This window comes from Rhodamnia argentea, chromosome 4 (genome assembly GCF_020921035.1).
Source record: "Rhodamnia argentea isolate NSW1041297 chromosome 4, ASM2092103v1, whole genome shotgun sequence".
Lineage (NCBI taxonomy): Eukaryota > Viridiplantae > Streptophyta > Magnoliopsida > Myrtales > Myrtaceae > Rhodamnia > Rhodamnia argentea.
Window position 1 is genome coordinate 16,296,741 of NC_063153.1, and position 24,094 is coordinate 16,320,834.

Consider the following 24,094-nt stretch of genomic DNA (forward strand, 5'->3'; position numbering starts at 1 on the left):
CCCAATCTCGTTCTCAAAATGTATTAAATCATGACTTTTTTCGACACGACAAGTCGGCAAATTAACCGCCCAGGGTAATTGCAGATGCCCTCTTGCGAATTTCAAATATTTCATAGCAGTTCAAAATGCTGGGCGCGTTTTTATGCAAGGATTGGGTACAATCGGTAGATATGGCAGGAAGAGAATTTCAATTTACTGGGGTCAAAGGCATTAATTAAGTCTACCAAAATCTGTAAACGGATATTTACAGAATTTGAGGATTGAAAAAGAAGATATTTCACTGAAGCGACGTGTTACGAAAGAAATTTTCAGATTTTGCGAAACACGATTCACGACTCTGTGCTTTGAGAATACTACTCTTTTAACATTTTCCTTCTTCATTTAATTGCTTTAAGCAGGTCTATTTTTATCAAGAAACTAGTGTGGCTCTTCATTGCCAAGAAATCACTACATCAAAGAGTACCAGTGGCATCATCTCTGGATAGAAAGCTAAGAACCCTCGTAACGATTTCGTGATCATCATGACTACCATAATCTGCAGCGCCAAACATTTACAGCTTTTTGTTTTATTATTTATTTACTAGATTTGTGGGTGTATCAACCCGAAATTGCTGTATTTTCAAGGGGTCGATCATCTCGGCGAAGGAACAGCTGTCTCGGAGCAGTCTGCACAGTGATTTGCTTCACGCCCTCTACATTGGATCAGCAAGTCATTGTTCTAAGCAGACTGGCATTTGCCAAACTCTCCGTCGGTTTCAAGATGATGTCTTCCAGCTTAGCACAGAGGTTCTTGTAGAACTGTCACAGACAACAAAGAAGTTAGCTAAACCGGGTTAGATTCACGATGCATTATGGTGTGAAAGGGAAATTGAGATGCTTGTGGACTACAAATTGCACCCTGGGTGGAGTCGGTCGACTCGAAGAGACAAGATCAAGCACCTTGAACCAGTAGATCAACTTGACCAGAAAAATGTTAGTAGTTCAACAAGAACTATTGGTTCAAGAAAAATTCAATGGAAGGGCACTAAAATATCAATCGACCTCAATTAGTAATACCTTTTCCAAGGCTTTGATTAGATGAAGATTAAATACTCGGCTTCAGCAATGTAAATCTGATGTAATTGATACTTTCAAACTCACATGAACCGAGATAAATAGGTCAAATTGCATAGACGAAGTGAGATCATTGAATGAACTTCTGCTCGACTCATCACCTACTCGAGATTGGCTCGAATTTTTTCAGGCTCGAGTCAGTTACGAGCCTAAAGATACCTGACTTGATCAGCTCACAAGCCTAATCAAGTTATCTCATTTGGTATATAGTTTTTTTTTTTTTTTTAATTTTGTACAAGGTTATGACTTATAATATTGCTTCTTTAGTATGTAGTTACACTTTCACCTTTTAACATAATTTTAGACACTAACAGAAAGGTGGAGTGCAAGTATTTCAAGCCAAGTCAAGTTCAATCAAGCTGGAAAAGTTGAGTATGTCAAGAAAGTTTTGAATCAACAAGTCGAACTCAAATCAAGTTTCGAGCTCCGAATTTATGAGTCCAGTCAAGCTTGAGCTGCCTGACATGTCAGCTTGACTCCACTGGACTCGAGTGGACACCTAGTCATTACTGGAGGTGTGTTTTTTATGGATCCAAACAGGGATTACCAGATAGAAGATCCTGAATCGAATCACATATTAAGAGCTAACCTTATGATACTCGAGTGTATCCCCAGCAGCCTTCCTAACATCAACCATGAACAGAGATGGTGCCACTTCATACACCTAAGGAAGAATTACTCAATCATGTTATAAATGACAAGGCCAGAAACCAAGTTTGTATCGCCAAAGATAGTCTGAAGTTAATGCAAAACTTATAAGAGTTACCTCCAAAACGACTGCGAATTGACCAATCCTATTTGCAGATATTCCTTCAATTCTCGTCTTCAAGGACAAAGGTATGAGGTTAACAAATGTCAGAATACAAAACCGAATGTTATTCACTGAAACTGAACTTCTTTAACACATTGATAGTACACCGAAAGCATAAGAATGAATAGAAAAAGATCATTAAAACAAGTAAATTTAAACGTTCAACCTGCGAAAGCATGCTCAACCACATAATGTTTGAAGTGAGAATTTCTAATTATGCCATCTCAGGCATGTTAAGTAATTCAAATAAAAAACAAATAGAGTTCCCTATGAGAAAGAAAAGATTGATAGGATGAATATTACTGCTCTTTCTTTCTACCATCTTCAATAGATCTTCTAAAGAGTAAGGTTAGTAGAGTGGACATCCCATCCACTTCTCAAACAATCATGAATCAGTAAATAATCTAGTTATTCCATGAGCTATAATACGCTTCTAGTTGAATTGGGCATATTATTGGTTGATGTTCCTAAGTGATGGAAAACACAACATGCCATATGATTGATACTCTGAAGTATTAATCCTTGGCAGGGGAAATGAAAGTCATGAACCCACAGTCTAGCTTGACAGAATGAATGGCGCACAGCGTTCTTCTATTGACATTATTTGCCATGTCTCCAACATATGATTTTAGTATGGATGTGGATTTAGGAACACTGCAGCTCAAACTCGAGTCTCAACAGTTAAACACACCATAATCATGTCCTATTGCAAATTTACCGTTGTACTAAGTGCTCATAGTATAAATGGCAAAATCATGAAGCACCATCACTGGATGTCCTAAAAAACCAAAACAATTCTAGCACAGGTCGCCTTCTAAGAGAGTATATGCTTATGTGTTTGCCATGCCTAAATATATAGATTTGTCCCGATTCAAATATAGGCGTCCACACATTTGATTTTACAGTACTTCAAGATGTTTTCAGGAAATAAATGCTGTCTGACTTTGAATTGTGTCACGCGATAGACAGATACCTTGAAATTACGCGTATGGACTTTGAGACCCATTGATTTCCCAACAGCTTCAATCGATGAAATAACAACTTGTGCTGGTTTTCGCGAAACAAAACGAGTTTGCCGCTTTACATGATCCTGCCACAGATATACAATGAAGAGAGAGAGAGAGAGAGAGAGAGAGAGAGAGAGAGAGGTCTCCAAAATGGCTACTTTTTTATTTCAACTCAAGACATGTAAATGTATAAGTTGATCGAAGTGAACTGCCAAATGAATAATATGATGAATTTTGTTTCACTTTTTCATTCCCATCCCTGCAGACTCACCTATTATGGACCTGAAAAGATGAGAATCATATAGACAGACTAATTCATAGTTTAACAATCCCTAATTTGTTGATAGTAGCAAGTCTGCTACAGGTTAGCTTTGAGAAACTGAAGTAGCAAATGGCTAGAATTACTTTTTGGGACATAATGATGGGAGAGAAGGATGAATTCAAATGCATTACCTGACCCCTGTCAAAAAGAGCTGATAGATTCAGCCCTTGAGATAGAGTAATCATCTCAAATGCATTCATCATTAGAGGGCTCCCTTCTATGGTCTCTGAGTTCTCAGCTACATGCTTTTCCTGCAAATTATCCACGACTTCTTTAATAATTTAAGCAAATACAACCATAATCATTGAACTTTTAGAGCTTTAAAAATGCCACAAGTCAGCTTCTATTGAACAATTTTTATCATGAAGTAATACCAGAAATAAGACAGCTCTTTGGAATTAAATCAGAGAACAGTACTGAAGCAAACCTCGATATCATCAAAAACCGCATGCACATCATTTAAGTCCACATCTTCATGTTCTCTATGTTTGACAGGCACATAGTTCTTACAAAACCATGGATGCTTCCTGATATTGTCCATATCAATGCGCTGTTTTAAGAAATATCCACAAAGTTATGCACCAGCATTAAAAATAAATGCTTATGCAAGCTCAAGAAATATGCAAAACAGTGATGTACTATTGTTTAGTGATATACAGACATTTTTTTTTTTTTTTGGTCCAAAGTGATATACAGACTTGCAAGAAGATAAATCTCACAAAATCACTTAAGAATATTAGTTGACTAATAATCAAATCTCAAATTTAACATCCCACCAAATACTTCGACAACATAATGCATAAAGTTCACATAAGATTATCACTGCACACATGGAGGAGATACATTCGATCATGCCACAACATCAACCAGGCTAAGCAAAACTTAAGTCATCCCACCAATGGGTCTAATGAAGTTTATGAGGTATTATCATAATAAAAGTAGACTGTCAAGTTGAACAACTTACTGTCTTGGGATTCGGATCAAGAATCTTTGGGATCAAGGACTTTGCACCCGGAGAAAACCAAAAGGGGCAAGAAAATTCAGCAGCATTTATCTATACATAAACCAGAGAAGTGAGAACTTTCAAATCATTAAAGTGGACAACTATTCACTTATATAACAGAGGACAAAGAGATCATATGCAATGAATTAAAATGATGAAGGTCGATGATCTAAAGTTCGATACAATCCAGGAAAAGCACAACGAAGAAAGGATCAAAACAGAGGGGATAAGAAAGAAAAAATAACAAGTAGCCATTCATTGCAAGATCCCATTCAGTCAGTTACCCAGTAAAATGGACCAACTTATAATTGAGCAGACTATCATATGGCCAACTACTTTTTCTACACACCATCCCGATCAAGAGGAGGAATGCAGTAAAAGTAAAGAATTACATCACATTTAGTTAACCTCTACTAGCACTATGTTGCTGTCCACATGCCATCTACTCCAAAAATGACACATGTCTTCCAAGTCTAAATGACAAGAAACTCTAAGCTGGTAACCTTTTCAATGACATATCCGTAAATAAACAATGGCAGATAATTTATGCTCACCACGTTTGCCAATACTTTTTCTAATACACTCTTGACTATACTCAAAAGGGAACAAGAGAGGTAAAAATGATTACCACAGATCAACAAGGAGTCCAGGTCTACCCATATCTAATTTGGAAAAAATAAAGGTAAGAACATGACCTTTTTATAAAGACTTGGAAGGTCCATCTCATCAAACGGGAGATATCCAGCCATTATAACAAAGAGAATAACTCCACATGACCATATATCAGCTGCTGCGCCATCATATCCCTGCTGCCCAAGCACCTGAGGCGTTTTTAAGCATTAAAAAATATGACAAATTGAGAGGTAGAACGTAGAAACAACATAATCCCAAAAGGAATTCAAGTGAACAACTATTGCCACAACCAACAAAGCGGGCTCATTGAATGGCCATTTACCATACAAATAAGCAATATGAAGAGTATCCACCATTTGATATAGCATGCTAGCAACCATCAGGCAAGAAAGCCATGAAGGGAACAAATGCTTTAAGAGTTCCAACCTCTCCGATACATTTTTTTTCTCTTTTATCCTTTTATTACCTACTTCAAAAATGCAATCGCCAGCATTCAATAACTTTTCACAGGCCATAATATCACAAATGAATCTTTTGAGATTTTTGAAGCGTCTCCAATGGTTTCCATACGACATCTTCGCACATGGTGAGGCGAGGTGACTGATGTTCACGTCAGCTTCCACAGACCAGAGTATGCACAGAAGGTTACTTCTACAGGATTGTCAATCTTATCCAGAATTTAGCTCCCATAACAATCAACTATGGTAAAGAAAAATGGCGACTGAAGCTTCTTTACTAATGGCAAAGGGAAACTAATACCTAGTGAAACAAAGCCACTGTCCGGATAGGATCCTCTGAGGGAAAGCCCACTAAAGGAAAAGGAAACTAGGTGCTAAACAAATCTAAAATAATATGCCTAAGGTGAAACATACAACCAAAATGAGGATGAAACAGCACATCAAAATGTCAATTTTACTAAACAGAAGGTGACTACGTTAATACCTCAGGAGCAACATAATTTGGTGTTCCACATGTTGTGTGAAGGAGTCCGACCCCCTGTATACAAGTAGAAGCATATTCAGAACGGAATACAGATGGGAACGGAGGAATAAAGAATAATAAATCACATAAGATCTCAATGATTGTGAAGTGAATATCATAATGCTTACCGGCTGGGGCAGAGCACTCAATCCAAAGTCAGAAACTTTTAAGTTTCCATGGAAGTCGAGAAGAAGATTCTCAGGCTTTACCAAACAGCAAGGAAAAACTAGTCAGTCAATACATTGTGCCAAATGAACACATAACATGAAAGATAATACATGCAAGGTACAGCTCACCACCTTTAGATCTCTATGATAGACGCCCTTGCTATGACAATGAGCAACTGCATCTATAAGCTGCTGGAAATATTTCCGACACAAGTTTTCAGGAAGTTTTCCTTGGTGAACCTGTGAATCCGAATAAACATAAAATAAAATAAAAGTCAAGCATCGGAACTTCATGATTGTTTACAATCTATATATTAATGTTTTGTGATCAAATACTTAAGAACAATCCCGATCTTGAGTAGAATTTCAGTTCTGTTAAAATTGTTTGAAATTTCAGATATTGATTTATTAAATCATAAAATCAATGCTCTTTTTCGATCTTAACAATTCGATTCTCTTGCAGCTTTGCTACACCAAAACTCAATGTCACCTTTTTGAGGTTTTGACATTAAGATTTAAAGACTCTGCTAGCATTCAATTGCATCTCAATTCTGCTTACTTTCACAAGTATATGTAAATTCTCATCTCACAAAAGACACGATTACTTACTTTCACAAGTATATGTAAATTCTCATCTCACAAAAGACACGATTACTTACTTTCACAAGTATATGTACATTATGATTATTAATTATTTTGACAATTTCTAGAATCTCAATATTCTCTATTGATCTCTGAAACCTCCATCAATCTTAAGTAGAGTCCCCTTTTATTAACCTTGTTTCTATGGTTGCAAAATATATCTTCCACATGCAAAAAAAAAAAAGTTTGAACTGAATTATTTTTAGCTTAATTTTGAATGTAACAATACCATGTTGCTGCATCAGTAAATAAAAGACGCATGTTGTAAAAGTTGGAACTTGCAGAACTCAATCATTCTCCAACCAGGATAAAATGCATACAAAGGCAATCGTAGTTCTTACAATTTTATCAAATAATTCCCCGCCAGTCACAAACTCAAGGATGATATATATCTTTGTCCGGCTTGCTAGAACCTGCAGCGATTAAATAATGAGGTGAAGCTTACATTATTCAAGTAAGAGTCACAAAGAAGTAGCACAATTCATAGAGGTCATGAAAAAAGGCACGGGGATCATAAAGAAAGGAGAATATGTTATACCTCATGCAGCCTAACTATGTTAGGATGCCTGACTATCTTCATTATTGATATCTCCCGTCTGATCTGCAATAAAGAAGACTGATTGTTAGAGAGAGACAATACTATTGACAAGCTAAGAATAAGAGTTTATAAGCTCGAATGGACATAACGATTACTTAATCTCACTGGATGTCTGTTGACCTGGTTGTCCTGGAATAACAACCGATTACAAGTAACATGGGCAAGAATAATGCCCTGCGTTACATTATATACTGCTCAGCATGTTAGTGCTTACGGCAACATACAACCTCATATACTTGGAGCAAAGTAAATGTTAGCATTACGGTCCAAATTGTAAGCACATTTTGGACAAGCTAAACAACCAGGATTGAGTGATGTAGCTTTAAAGCAAAACAGTTCCCTAAAATCTCCAAAACTGCGAAAATCGGACATCAAACAAATGCCAGTCTTCCCTCTCACATGAGTCGGACCAAAGCCCTCAATTTCATCCTTAAGAGTTTAGCAATTTAACCATGTCATTGCTCTGACTGCGTTTCTTCAAAGAGCACCAAAGTCTTGGTCAGACTTCAATTAAGGGCCACGCAAGTTTCAGATAGCCAATTGGCAAGCTAAATTTATCCAAGCGACAAATTCATCTCTTTTTCTCCTATTGTCACAATGAAATTCTGCCTATTTAAAATGGACCACAGGCACAGGAAGAGGAACAGCTGTCCATCACCTCTGATGACTTTCTAGTTCCTTTATCAAGTTATTGTCCACTCTGTTGTTTAAGTTAGATCAGTCATGAAACTAAGAAGTGGCCTGGGAGGCAAAACATTTTATATCTAAAAAAAAATGAACTTGAACTGTTGCCAGCACCAAAGATTGAAGTTACGACTACTATCAGCCTAGAAATTGCCGCATCGACTATCAACAGACAGAAGAGATTCCGGATACATATGCGAATGAAAAGTCGTTCTCAGGAAGAAGGCCAAAAGGTAAGTACCTGATCAACCATTCTGTGCTTAAGAATGGCGTTTTTGGCCATAACTTTTATGGCCACGCTCTCCCCAGTTTCCAAGTTCTGCGCGAACTTGACCTTGGCGAAAGTCCCTTCGCCAATTGTCCGCCCGACTTGATACTTCCCGACCTTTCTTGGTGTCACCATTTTCGAGAGGTGTTCAGGTCATTGTCCTGTACCAGTAGCGACAGAAATCACAACTCACTCGCTTAGCTTAGCGGAAAGAAGATACTACAAACCGCATCTGCCAAAATCAAGAACTTGAAAGCTGCTCTATTAACCAATCTATCCATTCTGGAAAAACATCCAACGCAGAAGAGCTCCCCGAAACTCGACGTAGAGCACAAAACTCGGTAAAGTTAAAAACCTCTCAGCAGCGACAACTGCTGACCCATGGAACACCAAAACCGGCGGCGAATTAGAAGATATCACGACACCGGAAAACCCAGAAACCGCATTGACGAAGCGAAAACCGATAAGGAATCGCTCATTCTTTGGCAAATCACATGCGATCGCTCCCGAGCTCAAGCAGCAGAAAACACGAAGAGGGCAAAGCAAGGCAAAGCAAAGCACACAGTAGCTCCCGCAGACAATCAACCAGAGCAACAATTCAGAAAGTAAGCTACTCCATCGAAGGCTCGATTTGATCTCGAAAACCAACCAGAGAAAAAGGGGGGGAAAGAACAAAAAAGGAGAAAAGAAACAGCCGAAGGAAGAAAGCGAAGCGATCACGGAGGACGGAAAACCCACTCCGATGTTTGGACAAGGTAAAATTGATTTTGAGCCCGTTTGTGACGGTCTATGGATTTAGTCGTTGGTTGTGCGAATCATGGTGGGCCCCGGAAGAGGACGAACAAGACGAAGATTTCGGCGGCACCATTCATGAATGGTAGTAAAATGGCAGCCACCGTTGAAGAAAGAAGAAAGAAGAGCGGCCTCGCTGGTTTTGCATTTATTGTCATGCGAGCATGGTGTCGTTTTTTTTTTTTTTTTTTGGATTTTCTTCCGCACACGAGGTTTTAACCTTTTTTTTTTTTTTAACTTTATGTACGTGTTTTTAAATTTGGGCAGGCTGATTTTGTCGGAAGATATTTCAATGACTCAGAGTGTTAAGTATTATGCTATAAATACGTAAGAGTGAGTGAGTATGTATCCATCGGATCGAAGCCGCGTAACTCGGCTTCGAGTTGTAGCGAGCATTTTGTATTCCAATAAAAGAATTTCGCCCCTCAATCTGTATTTGTTTCATTGTTTTAAATTTCCTCAAGTCATCGCTAGTGTTTTGGTTCCAACATTTGGTATCAGAGGCAGAAATGGCATCCACTAGTTCCGTTCATTTGCGGCTTCCAAAGTTGAACGGAAAGAATTTCAATAGTTGGTTCGTCCAGGTGAAGGTTCTTTTCAAATAGCAAGATTTATGGAATCTAATTGAAAATGGCTACAACGAAGTGGCCGATGCTAAAGCATTCGAGGCTTTAAGAAAGTAGGAGAAAGAATCTTTGGTGGAGTCTCGGAAGAAAGATCAGAAAGTATTGTATGCGATCTTTCAAGCCATGGAAGAAACGATATTTGAAAAAATATCGAGTGCGAAAACCACGAAAGCCACCTGGGATATCTTGCAAAAAATCCTATAAAGGCGATGAACGCATTCAACGTGTGCGGCTTCGGGCCCTTCGAGGTGATTTCGAGTCTTTACGCATGAATGACTCGGAATCAACATCGGTATATTTTGATCGTGTGCGGGCCATTGTCAACCAATTAAGGGTTAATGGTGAAGAATTTCAAGATGTTCGTGTCGTAGAAAAATCTTGAGGTCCTTGATAGAAAGATTTGACTACGTCGTCACCGCGATCGAGGAAGGGCAAGATGTGTCAACCTTAACGCTGGAGAGATTGATGAGTCCATTGCGGTCGCATGAGCAAAGAATGAATCAAAAGTCGATTAGTTCAGTTCCCGAGCAAGCATTGTGAAATCAAGTCGCTCCATCAACTCAAGGAGGCTATCAAGGAGGTCCATATCGTAGAGGAGGCCGAGGTAGAGGTGAAAATTCAAATTTCATCGGAAAATTTAAAACACGTGACAAATCAAAAGTCAAGTGTTTTGAGTGCAACAAATTCAGACATTAGAAATCCGAATGCCATGCAAAGGCGACGTACAAGTAGGCGGAGCACGCACATACCACCGATGCTGAAGAGTACATGGTACCGGCATGTACAAAGGATGACTTGAGTATCATAGATACCAACACATGGTACCTAGATACTGGGTGCAGCAATCATATGACTGGCCAAAAGAAATTATTCTCACAGTTAGATGAGACGAGTCGTGGTGAAGTCAACTTCGGGAATAAATCGAAAATTCCAGTGATGGGCAAAGGTAACATTAATATTAAGTCAAAAGATGGTACTAATGTTGCTATTGCGGATGTTTACTTTATGCTAGGACTTTTTTGGAATTTGCTAAGTGTTAGGCAACTTTTCGAAAAAGGACACAAAGTTCACATTGAAAATGGTGTTTGCGCCATCGGAGGTGTCAACAATAAGTTGATCACAAGCGTGCCAATGACGAAGAACAGGATGTTTCCCTTGACTCTCTAAACGAAGAGTCACTTGAGCTTCAAAGCAATGATGAAAGAAAGCAGCTGGCTGTGGCATCTTCGATTCGGGCATCTAAATTTTCGTGGAATAAAGCTATTAGTCTAGAAAAATATGGTGACTAGCATGCCATTGATTAACAATCCATGTCGTCCTTGCAAAGGATGACTCGTGGGAAAACAACATCGAGATTTTTCCAGTCGAGAAAGCCAGAAGAGCAAAACAACCATTGGAGTTGGTACATACCGATATATGTGACCCTGTTGAAGTGGAATTGTTCGGATAGAGGAAGAGAATTTACCTCAAAATGAATTTCACAAATATTGTAAAATTCATGGAGTGAAACTTCAGTTGACTGCCAACTATACTCCTCAGCAAAATGGTATAGCATAAAAAAAATACAATTTTTGAAATGGCAAGAAATATGCTTAAAGCTAAGAATTTACCCAAGAATTTTTGGACGGAAGCCGTTGCGTGTGCTATATTTTACTAAATAGGTATCCAACAAGGAGTGTTCTTGGAAGAACCCTAGAAGAGGCTTGGAGCGGTAACAAGCCGGATGTTTCGTTCCTAAGAGTATTTAGGTGCGTGACATATCCCCATATATTGGATGAACAAAGAAAGAAGTTGGATGATAAGAGCGAGAAGTATACCTTATTGGCTACAGTGACACGACTAAAGGTTATAAGCTATATAACCCAGTCACTAAGAAGGTCATCATCGGTAAGGATGTCTAATTTTTTAAAGATAAAGCCTGGGACTAGAACTAAAAAGGTGACCATAAAAATGTCACCATCGAAGATGAAACCACTGGTGGGTGAAACAGAAACACTTCCATCATCTTCAAATAGTGGTCTATCTTCTCCATCATCTTCGATCGATAGTACATCATCTTCACCAGCAATAGCTTCAAGACCACCATTATGGCATTCACATCGATTATAGGAGACACCAGCAAAGTTCCTGGATTATGTGATCACAAGAGACGATGATAGTGATAGTGACGAAATCACTAATGAAACGATGGTGCACTTTTGTTTATTTGCTGAATGTCGCCCTGTAACCTATGATGAAGTAACTGCAGATGAAAAGTAGATCAAAGCAATGGATGAAGAAATTTACTCAATTGAGAAGAATGACACATGGGTGTTAACTTCTTTACCACCTAGTAAGAAGCCCATTGGTGTCAAACGGGTGTATAAGACGAAGTACGAACCTGATGGTCACGTGGACGGTTACAAGGCCAAACTGGTTGTAAAAGGCTACAAGTAAAAGCCGGGTATTGATTATTTTGAAGTATTTGCACCAGTGACCCGAATGGATACCATTCGGATAATCTTAACACTTGTATCTCAAAACCATTGGAGGATCCATCAAATGGATGTGAAGTCAGCATTCCTTAATGAAGTCATTAAAGAGGAAGTCTACGCGGAACAACTACGGGGTTATGAGAAAGGGCATGAAAATCAAGTTTACAAGTTAAAAAAGGCTCTGTATGGGCTAAAATAGGCACCTCGTGCTTAGTACACACGGATTGACAGGTGCATGTTATAGCATAATTTTAAAAAGTGCCCATATGAGCATACACCGTATATCAAGTCAAATACTAATGGTGACATCATAATTGCGTGCCTTTATGTTGATGACTTGATATTTACAAGGAGCTGTGAAAAAATATTTGCTGAATTCGGGTAGGCTATGACTAGCCGGTTCGAGATGACAGATTTAAGATTGATGTCCTATTTTCTTAGCCTTGAAGTGAAGCAGACATAGTATGGCATATTTGTTTTACAGAAAAAATATGCAAGTGATATTTTGAAGCGATTAAAAATGGAATCACTTAAATCAATTCAGGCTCCCATAGTAGAACGGTAGGAGATGAATAAAGAAGGAATCGGTGAACCGGTAAATCCCACTTATTTCAAAAACATTGTTAGTAGTGGGAATTATTAGTAGATTCATGAAAAAACCGTATCAATCACATTAGCAAGCAACAAAAAGAATTTTACGGTATGTCAGTAGAACTCATGACCATGGAATTTTATATTCTTATACTAATAACTTTGGTTTGCTGGGATACATAGATAGTGATTGGGTAGGTGATACCGAGACTCGAAATAGTACTTTTGGATATGCTTTTTTTCTCGGATCGGAAGTAGTTTCTTGGTCCTCAAAAAAGCAACAAGTTGTTGCACTCTCGACAGCTGAAGTAGAATACATAGCATTGGCTTCAGCAACGTGTCAAGCCATTTAGCTTCGATGGATGCTGCGTGAATTGATGCATGAACAAGTAGGTCCTACCAAAATAATGTGTGACAATAAGTCGGCTATTGTATTAGCTAAGAATCCTGTATTTCATGGCAGGAGCAAGTACATCGACATCAAGTATCATTATATTCGTGAGCAAGTCAAAGATATTGAAATTGAACTTAATTTCTATAGATCGGAAGATCATATTGCAGACATTTTGACAAAAGCATTGAAGGTGGATTCATTCGGTTGAATTTCAAAATCAATTTTAAGGGAGGCTGTTTGAATATGGTAAAATTGATTTTGAGCACGTTTGTCGCGGTTTCTAGATTTAGTTGTTGGTTGCGCAATTCATGGTAGACTTCGAGAGAGGAGAGAGAAGACGGAGATTTCTGCGACACTATTCATGAATAGTTCTCACTATTGATGAAGAGTAGTAAAAAGGCAATTACCGTTGAAGAAAGAAGAAAGAAGAGTGGCCACGCTTGTTTTGCATTTATTGTCATGTTAGCATAGTGTTGTTTTTTTTGTTTTTTTGGATTTTCTTCCACACACTAGGTTTTATCCTTTTTTTGATTTTATGTGTGTGTTTTTAGATTTGGGCTGGCTGATTTTGTCGGAAGAAATTTTAATGGCTCAAAATGTTAAGTGTTATGCTATAAGTACGTAAGAGTGAGTACATATCCATCAGATTGAAGCCATAGAACTCAGCTTCAAGTTGTAGCGAGTATTTTGTATTTCAATAAAAGAATTTCTCCCTCCGATCTGTATTTGTTCCATCATTCTAAATTTCTCAAAGTCATCTTTATTGTTTTGGTTCCGACAACGGACGCATTCCGCCGATGTTCTGGAGCAGAGTTCCTTAACGGAGGTGAACAAGCTCGCCAAAGCTCCGTCATGTGGCGTGGCACGCGGAGAGTGAGAGAGAGATGATCTGGACAATGGACATGGCGGCTTGGCTTAATACACGAAAACATCAATTTGTTAATTCGATTACGACTTTTTTTTTTTTTTTGGGTCAAACTTTTCTATTTATTGAGTTGCTTACAGATTGCTCTTTAAATAATATTATTTTTTTGGCTTCGCCCCTTTTTCATTATAAAAAAATTTATTATTTAACGATTTGCCACGTCGTACATCTTCTATTCAACGACTACGGAGAACAACATGATAGGTTGAGGCTTGAGAGTCGAGAGCATTTATCAATATTATACGCTGATTAGTATGTAATTTTCTTTTCCAAAATTAAATTATAAAAATATATTTTTATGTCTGAACATTGGTTGCCATAAATGATAGTACAAGGAGATAAAACACTCAGTAGAATATTAATCATTTACAGTAGTTACGACGAATCGTTGTAAGTTATTATTTATTTGATACATGAACAGAATAGAATGCTATCCAAATTAGTCGGAGTTCCTTAAACCATATAGGAATAATACTAAATGTGTAATACTATCAAACTGGATAGTTATTATTTTATTAGCGAACATTACTTATTTTATTGAATATAACTAATATTTCGGAGCTAAGAGAAAAATATAAAATTTTCAATTTAGACAATTTAGTTTTAAACCTTCTAACAATTTGTCAATGTAGTTTTTCAAACCGCGTTAAGCCGAAAATCGCTGACTTGGTGATCCAAGAAGCGTTGGTTGCCTACATGGCACGGCATACAAATGGTGTTGATATGGACGATTTTTATAATTTTCTTTAAATTTAGTGAAATTTTTCTTTTCTTTTTTCCTATTTTCTTCCTTACAATATGAGGGGATTCCTGACCGGTCAATCACCATCACCAACGTACCATCAATCCCCACTGGCCCTTTTTTCGAGAAGGTGAAAGAAAAGAAAAAATTTACATATAATATAGAATTTTTTTGAAAAAGTAAAGAAATTATCCACATCAGCTTTAGTGCTACATAGAACAGTTGGCATTCACGTCATCAATTTTCGATTAAAATTGGGCGGAAAGACTATATTGACAAACTGTCAAAAGATTTAGAACTAAATTAATTAAATTAAAAAATGAAAAATTGAATTGATGGCCATAAAAAAAATTTAGAGTGTTTTGGGGTAATTATGCCTTGGAAAACACGGTAACACAAGACAAATGATTAGCTTGCATTTGACCATGCCTTGTGCTGTCGCCGTCATGTAGGGAGGAAAAGCTAACGAAAGAAAACAAGGATAGATGATCGAAAGTCTACGAACGAAACAAGGACAAAAGATGAAAAGAACTGGATGCGATTTGATGGCTACCCAAGACACAAAGATAAATTTTGATCCTTAACATTTTGTTCCTACCGATCTTTGAAATGTCCAAGGTCAAACCTAAGAGGTTATTCAATTTCATTTCTGCGCCGGAGGCATAGTTATTAGAATCGGTCCATTATCGACTTCTATCTTATGACTAGGTTCGATTTGAGGTGAAAGCTGTACATATTCATTAGACAAATTGGTAACATCTACGGTCGCAAGCATATTCATTACTCCACTGAAGAATTTATGGCTCAATACGTACCTATCGATTGGATTAACTAGTCATTTCTTATATGTTTACATATCAAATTGTGTCTAGTAACCTGGGGTATTAGGCAAACAAATCGGTTACTAGACATTGTGCGAAGCACAAGTCCACCTAACAGGAAGCCGAAGCTTCCCCTTTATGACTCTAGGAGCCGCTAGCCATAGCTGGCCAAAGGTCTATCTTTCTATACCAAAAGTCCCTAAGTTCCTTCCGAATCTTTTTCTTCCCTAAAGAGAGGAACACTAAGAGAACTTACGGGGAGATCCCTCCACCAGATCGGGGAGTTCTTTCCCCTGTCTCCTCTTACTATAGATTAATAGGTATAGGATGGTCAAAAGATAAGTTTTGGAATGTTAATTTGCTCACGTCACAATTGATGCTAACACCGCCGTGAAACACAATCACCACCTCTTTAAATCCCGGTCACCACCAACACAACAATAAACATAATCGCTATCCCAAACCCGGAGTTGCAGGACACGTAGCCACAGATGTTGGTCAAGCGACCTCCATCATCGATGAATCTTGCGCGCGCGCGAGAGAGAGAGAGTTGGCCGGCAGAAGAAAAATAAAAAAGAAAAGGTAAATGCTTGTGACATGATGCTAAGGGGGGAAGAAAATGAAATGACGTCGGGATTCATATCATTATGTTTGCACAATCAATGCTGATTTAGCAGCTCACCCTTAGCAAGATGCTTGTGACATGGTGCTCCACTTAATTGAAGAAAATCATAGTCAAATGTCATAGGAGCAGGTCATACGGTAATTAAATAATTATGTCTCACCTGTGTGCTTTAAACGTGGAAAATGATTTTACATACCTATGTAATTATTATTATTATTTTTTTGGTGACCCAGGGAACCCCCGTACGGCCGGCAGCCGGGGGGTAAACCTTGGGGGCAATACGTGCTAGCCACCACACACGTACCACCGGTTAAGTCACCCTGCAACGCCCCTGGGATTCAAACACTCGACCTTTTGCGAGAGGAAGAGTGCGCGAACTAACGGCGCCACCCGGATGGGTGGTCATACCTATGTAATTATAACCTTATCTATTTCAATTAATCTAAGGCTCCGGCTATTTTGTGATAAATTAATGATTTGGAAAACATATGCTAAAAAATAATCGATTATATTACTTAAAGAAAAGAAAAAATAAAATTTTCATCGTCCATGGAAGTATTTAGACATAAATTGATGGCGATAATTAAAATATTTTTCATTGGCTAATTATTTAAGAAAATATTTCCTAGATCATTCATTTTTCGTAAAACAAATGCATCCTAAAACCGTGCTTTTTTCCTCAATGTATGATCGACTCAATCTCTAGAAGTTGCTTACGGAACTGCATTAGCTTCTTATTATAGTCCTCTTTCTTTTCTTTTCTTTTCTTTTCTTTTACTTTTTTCTTCGTTTGTTAAGCAGATATTTTCATGTAATAAACTACGTTAGGGTTTTTCTTTACGCTTTAAATAACTAATTTATTGAAAGTCTCTCTTTCATCATTGCTCTTATAACAACTTACCTATTTGTTGTTTCCCTTTTCTCCAAAGCTCTTTCTGGGTGAATTTTTTATTTTTAATTCATTTGTCTAAAATATATATCGAGTCTCTTTACTAACTATATATGTTTTTTGGTTCACTAACTATATTAGAGGATTTGTCTTTTTTTTTTCCTTTATAATTGGCGAGATAGTTTTACACAAAATATGTAAGATGTTATAGAAGTATCTAGGAATACACTAAAAGTATTATGCACGATAAGACATCTCGATATATTTTCATAGACACTTTATAGATGAATTTAATTTTTGTTAATCACAATAATGTGATTTTACTGGAATTTTAAAAAATGTTTTATGTAATGTTTTGATTTAATTGAATTTCATCTTTAAAGTTTCACGTCGGAGAATGTAATTTGTAATTTTATTTTGGAAAGTCTTCAAAGAACTTTTTTTTGGCTTCATCTGATCATCATATATTATATACATGGGATTTGATGGTGATATGCACAACAAAAGTGATTTTTTTTTTTTCGAAAAAAGTGAAAATTTATAAACAACTGATTGTGCTAGAAAATTGTATGTGTTAAATTATTTCTAGATTCTACTCGATAATTTATTCGTAAATTTTTTTGACAGCATATAAAAGGATTAATTTCTTGAAAATTTCTCTTAATAATTTTTATGGAACTAACAATTAAAAAATATAGTGCCTTTTAGTATACGTGAGAATTTTGTCTTTTTGGTAACAAATTCTACATTGAAACAGAAAAACTAAGAAAAAGGAAAGTAAATAAAATTGGGACCATCACTTAAATTTGTTTGGAACGACAATTGATATTTTTATTACATTAGCTAAAACTTATTTGTTCTCGTTTATTTCAATCACTACAAGATGGAATTTATCTAGACTACAATTGAATGATTAAGGGCTATTTTTTCTTTTTATTATAAAGGGTGGATTTAGTAATATAGGGAGTGAAAATAGCACCATCCTTGAGCAAATGGATGAAGTACATGTCACGGTTCAATTTCCCCATACCCAGGGAGGTTGAAAACTGGAGCTTTGTGGAATTGGGTGAAATGTGAGAAATTCGAAAGAGTTGGTACATATGGATAGTAGGAGCAGCACCAGGATATTTGTGCTAAGAACCAGGGATGGATGATTATCATCTTGGGGAATTTCTGAAGGCCAGATAGCCTCCTGCGCGCAAATAGGTCTTTGGAGTTGATGCTGCTCTTTTGACGATGATCATGATAAGTCGAAATTAAGTGCAGTACTAAAATGATCCATATATCTCACTCGAAAAATTGAATGCATGAGCTAAATGGGAACCGGATCCCCTAACATTGCTAAGACCAAATAAAAAATGGATGGCCCGGATTGATTTACATCACTTTTTTTTTTAAATTTTGAAATTTCCCACCAAAAAAATTTTCCCCTTTTAAAAAGTGATGTGGATGAATCCGGGCCGTCCATTTTGAAATGGACAGCCCGAATCCCTCAATGTCACCCCTAAATTTATGGTAGGGGATCCAGATGGAGAGGGGTGCATCCAATGATGATAATGCAATTAGCCATCCTACTCTTGGGAATGATGTTGAGACTTGAGATTTGAGAGCACTTATTAAAGTTGTTGGGTAACTCTTGTCAAATCTTTTTGGGTCTCTTCTATTTTATGGAAAATTGTGATTTAAATTTTAATTTGGCGAGAAACACCAAATAATTTGAAGACATTATTATTGATATGTTGATTGATTTAGAATTTTTTTTCACAATGTAAGTATGAAAATACTTTTATTTTCGAATTTTGATAGGATAATAGAAAAGAGATAAGCAATTAATTTTTCCCAAGAATCTTTGCTAGTCGACAAATCACCATTAAGATAATAAATTTTGTTCTCATGTGGTCTTTCATTTTTTATTTTTTATTTTTGCCAAAGTTCTCGTGCAGCCTGAGTTTGGAAAAAGAATACACATTTATTATATTCGGAATAAATGCAATACTTTATGATTATTGATTTATTTAAAGAACTTTTTATATAGTCAATGTGGTTTCTTTTAGATAAGTTGCTCTAATCCCATTAATTTAGATAATTAATTAAAACAAATATCAGTTTATCTATATAAATTTTTAGAATATATAAACCAAAGCGACGCATGGACAAGGACACTAGCTATATGGGAAAGTTCAATTGAAATTTGAGGAACTTTTATGGGTAGACATAGAATTAATTTTTTTTTTTTGAATTATTGAAATATGGTTCTGATCGACATTACAACTCAATCATCCTTTTAAAATGTCTTGACTATGTCTAAAAAAGATAATTCATCGACATAGGTTATCAACAATAAGGCCCCAACCAAGCATCTTGACCTATAAGGGTGCCTATGATAACACTTTTGGAAGTGAATTTCTGCTCTAGAAGCACTTCTGGGGTAGAAATCCATTTGGTAATTTAACTTATGAATCAAAAATCCGTTTAGTAAAAATATTTACTTTTGAAAGAAATTTCTACTTCTGAAATTATTTTTCCCCCAATTTGAAAAGTTAAAAATAGTTACTTCTCAACTCAAGAAGTACTTCTTGTCTCATCCTTTTTCCATTCCGCACTCATCCGCTTTTCGACTAGCCCTACCTCCGCCACCACCCACCATTGACCACCGCCAGCCATCGGCCATTGCCACCCGCGACCACCGTCAATAGCCGACCATCGCCCGTCGCCGCCCATCGCCAACCTCCTCCGGCCGCCGGCCGTCCCCCGCCGCTAACCACCACCGATAATAGCCGACCGCTGCCTGTGACCACCGTCACCAACCAACGACCGCCGACCGCCTCTAACCAACACCACCATCGCCCACTGCTGCCCCTTGCCGCCCCTCTCCGCCAACCACCACCCATTGCCCATCGCCGACCATCGCCCTGCCCGCCCTCGCCAACCAGACTTGTGACCACTGCCATCAAGTCGCCGTCCCCGGCTGCCGGAGTAAAAAATAAATAATTTTTTTATTTTTAAAATGTAAACAATATTTTAATAATAAAAATGATTTTTTATAAAATTTAAAAAGTTTTAAAATGAAGTTTTAGAAATTTTCGGCCGCCAACAATAATTTTTCATAAATGATTTCAGAAGTATAAATTTTCCACCAAACAAATTTCTCTAATAGGAAATCAACTTTTGAAACAAAAGTAAAAAAAAATCAACTTTTGCTTTTGAGTAAAAGTAGAGAAATCAACTTCCGGCCAAAAGTTGATTTCTGAAGAAGACGTGTTGCCATGCGCGCCCTAGGAGTTGTGTACGGCGTCTCAAATCATTACAACAGTGTATTCAATAAAAACTAAGATCCACTTGAAATGAAAAAAAAATGGTGCTAGTGCTGGAGTTTGTTTGCAAAACAAACAAAATGTGCCATTTTCCAATCCCACATAAGATGGAAGTCAAGTGCGAGTCTTTTTATTAGTTAGAAGGTTACTATGATCTTTCAAAATAAAGAAAGGGGCAAGTGAGCTAGACCCCACTATATCTACGTGCGGGTGCGCGATTATTAAGTGCACTTTCCAATTCAGCAATGAGAAACAGTGTGATTGTTCACATAGTAGTTGCAATTGTTTTTATCTTTGAATTTTAATTAGTTTATTATGTCTAATGGTTGCAACTTTTTAAATATAACAGTTCTTTTGGACAACGAAGAGGTCCTTCACGAAGTGGTGCGTCCAAATTAATTGTTCTTCGAACTTGTAGAGTTGTGTCAGTTGTGTCCAAATTATAGTTTTTAAGACATGAAAAGTTGTCTTCTTTCGACTATTATGTATTGAGCAATTATGTTCATTTTAGAACTTCAATTTTTCAGAACTTATATTTTCGTTTTTCTCAAAAGATACACAACCATTGTTTTCAATTATTTCCCTCGAGAGATTCTAGAGAATTATTAAAATTGCTATTTGATATTTTCATCGAGACACTATTATATCCTTGAGAATATTTTCCGGAAACCATTAGTAATGTTGTGGGACAAATAAATCCTTAAAGTGAATGTTATCACGCCTCAAAGTCTGATTCCATTTCATCTCGTTTCCGACGAAATTTGTCAACAGCTAGGTGTTCTTGAAATCCATATAGAATGCCTTGTTTTCAATTTTTCTATGTCAAAATATCAAATGTTGCTTGATTATGGGGTCTATATGCTCCTTATATATATGGGTAAGCTTTTAGATTAGTCTTTCTAACGTACTGCCGGAGCCAGGTTTTGTCCCATTTTATTTCTAGTGAGTGCATTTACCCTGCTTGTCAAATTCAACATGTAGGCATAAGTTTTTGGGTCGAGCTTTCTATCATTGTCATTCCTGATTTTCAAGGGGCTTTTTTTTTTTTTTTGGTTGAAGTTTTTAGACACTTTAATCGCTTGGATAACGTATGTCTATGTTCCGTGGTTCCTCGGGCATGGTAATATTTTTCTAGATTTACTTGATTAATGAATCTACTCGGCTTTTAGACAGTGACATTTAATTAATTTTCAGAGAAAACCAAGATTAGTGCTAATCACGCGATAAGCTGGAATTGGCTTGAATTTACGCATGCCTCGTGTGACCGTCGCCATTGAGGTAGGTAAAGTCCACCAAAGAAACAACGACAGATGACAAAAAAAAAGTCAACAAAAGAAACGGAAGGACGATTCGATGGCAACCTAGATGGTGCATGACAATCAGTCTATTTCTCTGTTTCTATTCCAAATCTATTTCTGGAACAAGTTTGGAATAGAAACTCGTTTGATAACTCAATTCTATTTTTTCATTTATGAAATAAAAATTTGTTCCAAAAATAGATTTGGAAGGGAAATTAGAAACAAAAAATTTTACCTTCTCGGAGAAACAAAAATATAAAATAATAACCTCTCACTTTTTCTCAAGTACTCGTTGCCGCCGACCACCATCCCCCGCCGCCCACCGTCGCCCCCTGCCTCACCGCCGCCTACCGCCGACCCCACCGCCATCGACCACCGCTTGTTGCCACCCTTCGCCGGCCGCCGTCGACCTCCGCCGGTAGCTTCAACCATGGTTGACCACTGCCAACCTCCACCGGCCGCCGCCAACCACCGCCGACCTTCGCCACCGCCAACTACTTCCATCAATCTCCCATCGCTGGCTTCCGCCAACCACCACCCGCCGCCGCCGCCCACCATATCTCTCTACCTCAACATTGGCCGCCACCAACCTCCGCGAGCCACCGCCTCCTAGAGCTGTGACCACCAGCACCGCCGCCAACCGTTGTCAACCACCGCCAACCTTTGCCACCGCCAACCACTATCCTTGGTCTCCCGTCGTCGCCCTCCATAGGCTCCCGCCTCACCACTCGCCACCGTTGACCTCGCCGCCACCAACTACCGTCCGCCGCCCATCGCCTCTCTCCGCCGACCGCCGCCGACCACTATCAACCTCCTTCCGAAAAAAAAAATAATATTTTTTATTTTTAAATAGTAAATAATAATTTCTAGAAGTAGAAATTTTCAATCGTTGTCAAACGAACTTCTGTTCTAAGATCAGAAATTTTATATCGTTATTAAATGAATTTTTTTGCTAAAAAATCCATTCAAAAATAGAAATAGAAAAATATATTTATAGTCAAAAATCTATTTCTGGAAAAGAATGATTGCCATGCACCCCCTAAGATCACGTCTCGGAGACCACATGAAAACAACTTGTCTCCTTGTTTTTTTTTTTTTTTCATTTGCTAGGAATTGTCGGTGTCCCATCCTTGTGATGTCCAAGTTAAAAACCTTTTTCATATGGAGACATGAACGACGGTATGTTGATGCTAAAAGTTGAGCGGATAAACTCTAAAAGTGAATTTACGACTCAATTCATATCTATCGATTCAATCGATCTGTAGCCTATCGAGTGATGTGATAAGATTGGTATCTATGGAATAATTACAAAGTTAATCTTGAAATATATGCTACCACCGCAATTGATACTAATACAAGCGTTGAACACACACATCGTCGCCTCACAATCCTGATGACCACCAACACGATGGTAACCACAATCAGCAGCATCGCCACTGCAAGGAGACATTTTCTCCTCCTTTAAACGTCTGTCATGTCTCAAATCTTGCGTCACGACCTTGGGATCCGAAGTCGCTATTCCAAATCTGAGTCACACGACCTCTGATCTGGGTCGAACTTGATCTTGAATTATGGCCATGTTGCCTCAAATGTGGGTCGAGCGACCTCAATCAATGGAGAGAGAGAGAGAGAGAGAGAGAGAGAGAGAGAGAGAGAGAGAGGACCCATGGGTGTGGTGGTATTGATTACAAAGAGATCGGCACGGCAAGTTGCATTCCATAGGAAGAAAAATAAGAAGAAAAAGAAAACGCTAAGTCGGAAATAAAAATGAAATGAAATGGCAATCCATACATCCATTTTAGCGAGGTACATATGACATGACACCTAATAGAAAAGTGTATAGTAAGCCAATATTGGAAAATTCCGCATTAAATTAATTAAATATAATATATCACACTAAACAATATGAAAATGTTAATTAAAATTGCGGTGCCATTATCTTATATTCTATTGAAAATGTTCAAATAATTATCCTCCCCACCATCTACTAGCATGAACTTTTAGGTGGATTTGGATGGTTCCACAAATTCTACTTATGGCATCAAATCAATAATGCTTTAGGTTCAAATTTGTTGGGGCCCTAATTATCTTGCCATGGATTTTGAGAACTGTACTCTTCAAAATATCATAGTCAAGTGTCTGCCTCCGCATAAAGAGCACGTGTTTCGGTGATTAAATAATTAAAGGCTGGTTTGTTTCGTGGAAAACTTATGTTTTGGAAAATATTTCTTTAAAAATGATCGCTTGTATTAACTTACAAAAATGTATGAATGGAAGAAATTTTCATCGTTCACGAAAATATTCGAACATAAATTATTATTGATGAACTTTTTTTTTATTGGTTGATTATCCCAAGCGATCTAACTAATCATTT

At 37.5% G+C, this 24,094-nt stretch overlaps 1 protein-coding gene across 4 annotated transcripts; it reads right to left on the minus strand.

Moving 5' to 3' along the window:
• Positions 1–433: 433 nt before the first annotated feature.
• LOC115757104 (CBL-interacting serine/threonine-protein kinase 24-like) lies at positions 434–13,993 on the minus strand. Of its 4 annotated transcripts, XM_048278262.1 has the most exons (16): positions 13,886–13,947; positions 8,925–8,966; positions 8,203–8,390; positions 7,218–7,280; positions 7,021–7,092; positions 6,170–6,277; positions 5,999–6,073; positions 5,832–5,885; positions 4,952–5,077; positions 4,218–4,307; positions 3,681–3,803; positions 3,385–3,504; positions 2,898–3,014; positions 1,880–1,936; positions 1,703–1,777; positions 434–798 (listed from the first exon to the last, which is right to left on the minus strand). In XM_048278262.1, the coding sequence occupies exons 3-16, from the start codon at positions 8,362–8,364 to the stop codon at positions 703–705; spliced, it is 1,338 nt and encodes a 445-aa protein (XP_048134219.1). In that variant the 5' UTR covers positions 8,365–8,390; positions 8,925–8,966; positions 13,886–13,947; the 3' UTR covers positions 434–702. The 4 variants fall into 4 exon arrangements, with proteins under 4 accessions (XP_048134219.1, XP_030553060.1, XP_030553062.1 ...); XM_030697200.2 differs by lacking the exon at positions 8,925–8,966 and having other exon boundaries at positions 13,928–13,993; XM_030697202.2 differs by lacking the exons at positions 8,925–8,966; positions 13,886–13,947 and adding an exon at positions 7,383–7,468 and having other exon boundaries at positions 8,203–8,341.
• Between the last annotated feature and the right edge of the window lie 10,101 nt (positions 13,994–24,094).

Coding starts and splice junctions, on each gene's coding strand:
- LOC115757104 (XM_030697200.2), bottom strand. CDS start 8,364: ATGGTGACACCAAGAAAGGTCGGGAAGTATCAAGTCGGGCGGACAATT. Junction 5,078..5,831: donor CAAATTATGTTGCTCCTGAG/GTATTAACGTAG, acceptor AAAACGCCTCAG/GTGCTTGGGCAGCAGGGATA. Junction 1,778..1,879: donor AATTCGCAGTCGTTTTGGAG/GTAACTCTTATA, acceptor ATTCTTCCTTAG/GTGTATGAAGTGGCACCATC.